Source organism: Cataglyphis hispanica, unplaced genomic scaffold (genome assembly GCF_021464435.1).
Source record: "Cataglyphis hispanica isolate Lineage 1 unplaced genomic scaffold, ULB_Chis1_1.0 scaffold153_size2767, whole genome shotgun sequence".
Classification (NCBI taxonomy): domain Eukaryota; kingdom Metazoa; phylum Arthropoda; class Insecta; order Hymenoptera; family Formicidae; genus Cataglyphis; species Cataglyphis hispanica.
Genome location: NW_026098924.1, coordinates 1 through 2,767, shown reverse-complemented (window position 1 = coordinate 2,767; position 2,767 = coordinate 1). Strand labels below are relative to the sequence as shown.

The 2,767-nt window shown below is 33.1% G+C and overlaps 1 protein-coding gene across 1 annotated transcript; it reads right to left on the bottom strand.

The window, feature by feature from the left end:
* Positions 1-1,570: 1,570 nt before the first annotated feature.
* On the bottom strand, positions 1,571-2,722 carry LOC126858643 (tigger transposable element-derived protein 1-like). Its single transcript, XM_050609118.1, has one exon. It carries the CDS (start codon positions 2,720-2,722, stop codon positions 1,571-1,573), a length of 1,152 nt encoding a protein of 383 aa, XP_050465075.1.
* Between the last annotated feature and the right edge of the window lie 45 nt (positions 2,723-2,767).

Sequence of the window (2,767 nt, the reverse complement as noted above, 5' to 3'; positions counted from 1 at the left end):
CGAGGTCGTCGAACAAAAGTATCAATCCGGCAAAGTCCGTCGAACTCGCGGCATCCGGCGCAACATCAGATCGATCTCCGTAAATAAAGAACCGGAATCTCGAAACCTAATCAACAAGGCGCGTAATCCGCACGAGTCAAAAACGAACAAGATCCACAAAACAAAAGCAAATCAGAAGAATCTCGTCACCATCAAAGCATCTCAGCATACTGCTTTATTATCTATTGATACAGTGCTGGAAGTTTCAGAAATACCTACTGGGAAACCACTTTAAAAAACGCAATAATAATAATATCTTATTGGTGATGTGGAAATCTATTGTCTCAAAATTATAATTATTTTATAACTATATTGCAATTGTCCTATATTATAATTATTATTGTAAAACGGGTTAAGAGAAAACTTTAAATAAAGGATCATAAAAATATGTAAATTATATAAACGGATTAAATAATTTATTATATTGATGTAATAATTTAAAAGAAAAAATATAATAATATTTTATATTAATAAAATATAAAACATTAAAGACAAAATTTTAATTTTGAGAATTTTCACGGTGTTTTCAGAAAAATATTATCTTATTATATTTAGGCATTCTTACGGACGCTCCTGAGACATAGCGTCACGCTTTTTAGTTACGCGTACCAAGCGACTCGTTGCTAACGCGCGAGCGAGAAGTGGGGGGGCAAAAGGCGTGAGCCACAGAATCGGACCAAAATGTGCAAGTAAATCCCAGCACTGTATTGATACATTAATCCAATCTTCCACTTCAATTAACGATTCTTCGGTCATCAGAAAGAAATGTATTTTCGAAACTTCCAATCTATCATTATTTACGAGGATTTCGGTGTTTGCTTCCGTATTTTTATTGATAATGTTGATTCTATCTAACATATCATTAACTTTTAAATGTAGTAAGTTTATTTCCTTGAATTCTTCCTCATGATATTGTGAAATTTAAGAATTAACAATAATTTGCTAACATTTTACACAAATAGCAATATTCCTTCATATAAATAGAAATATTCAAAAAATTTCTATTTACATGAAGGAATAACATTATTATACAAACATAATTTACTCACTTGAATTTAACGACTGATAATTTAAAAAAGCATTCTCGCTCACAACTGAATGTATAGTTGACGTAGAATTTCTAACATTTATAAAAAATATAATACACCTAAGTCTGTTTTTACACGGTAGATTGGTTCCAGAAGAAGCCGTGTAAAAAACCGTGTAAAAAGACATTGATCTTATACAAAAATGGGTGATTTGTTCCTAATCTCTAAAACCTATTAAAATTAGTGGAAAACAAGAATTTTTAAGAACAAGAATTCATGTTTATTTTATTAAATCAAATATATAATGCTTATTTTCACAAGCATAGTAATTAATGATAAAAAAGATATGCACTCTAATCTTAAAAGTAATATAAATTAAATGTATGGCAAGTTCAGGAACTAAAAAACTATGTTGTGAACGAAAAGAATAGGTTATTCAATTTTTAAGGTAAAAAATAAAATAAAATAGAATAAGTGATAATCATAAATACAACAACATAAATTTAATTGCTGTCGTCATCAGTTATTCGCATTCGCTTGCTTCGAACGCGTATACATTCACTATCATCGCTGGAATAATTTTGAACTGGACTTTCTCTTGCTCGTTCGGCATCTACATTTTGAAAAATGAACTCTGTTATGAGCCGTTGTTCGCCAATTCTTGCTACCTCTTTGTATAATTCCTTGTAACGAGCCATACAAGAATTCAGCTCACGTTGGAATTGTGCAGCTCTTTCGACATTGGGATCATTTTTGACGAAATGGTGTCCTAATTTATTTGCAAGTTGAAGCCCTTCTTGAATTAAATTTTCAGTTAATTTTACAGGTTCTTCACTATCACTGCTTTCTATAACATCAGCATTCTGTGAGGCAAAATGTAATATTTCGTCTTCGCTAAGAACTTTATCAATCATCAGTTCATCAATGTCATCAGATACCAAGTCATCAAAACCCTCCCCACCAACTGCGTGTGCTAAAGCAATTATATTGGGATATTCGTTTGTATTTTTCTCCACAGGATTTTTACTTTTTACACATTCTGGCCAAATTGCTCTCCAACATCCGTTTAAGGTTGATGGTCGTAAATCTGACAATGCTAAAGCAGCATGTGTAACGCAATCTTTGATAGAAAACTTTTTCCAGGCATCAATTACTGTTAGAGTTTTATCCCTATCCAAAGTGTCCAAAATGTACTGGAATGTTCGTTTGATATAATAAGTTTTGAATGTTGCGATAATTCCTTGGTCCAGTGGTTGGATTAGGGATGTGGTATTTGGTGGCAGGAACAAAACTTGTACATTTTCGTGTTCCAACTGAGGATGCCCGGGTGCATTGTCTACCAACAGAAGAACTTTAAATTCTAAGCCCTTTTCATTCAAATATTTTCTAGTTTCTGGCACGAAATATTTAATGAACCATTCTGTGAAAACTGTAGTCGTCACCCATGCTTTTTTATTGGCCATCCAATTAACCGGCAATGTATCAAAATCGACACCTTTCATTGCTCGAGGCTTTAATGCACGATTGATAAGCAGGGGCTTTAACATCCGATCTCCAGAAGCGTTACTGCACAATAAAAATGTGACTCGATCTTTTTCAACTTTAAAACCCCCAGCACTTTTTTGCGATTTGGCCACATATGTTCTTCTCGGCATTTTTTTCCAAAAAAGACCGGTTTCGTCAGCGTTAAAAACCTGATC

Coding starts and splice junctions, on each gene's coding strand:
- LOC126858643 (XM_050609118.1), bottom strand. CDS start 2,722: ATGCCGAGAAGAACATATGTGGCCAAATCGCAAAAAAGTGCTGGGGGT.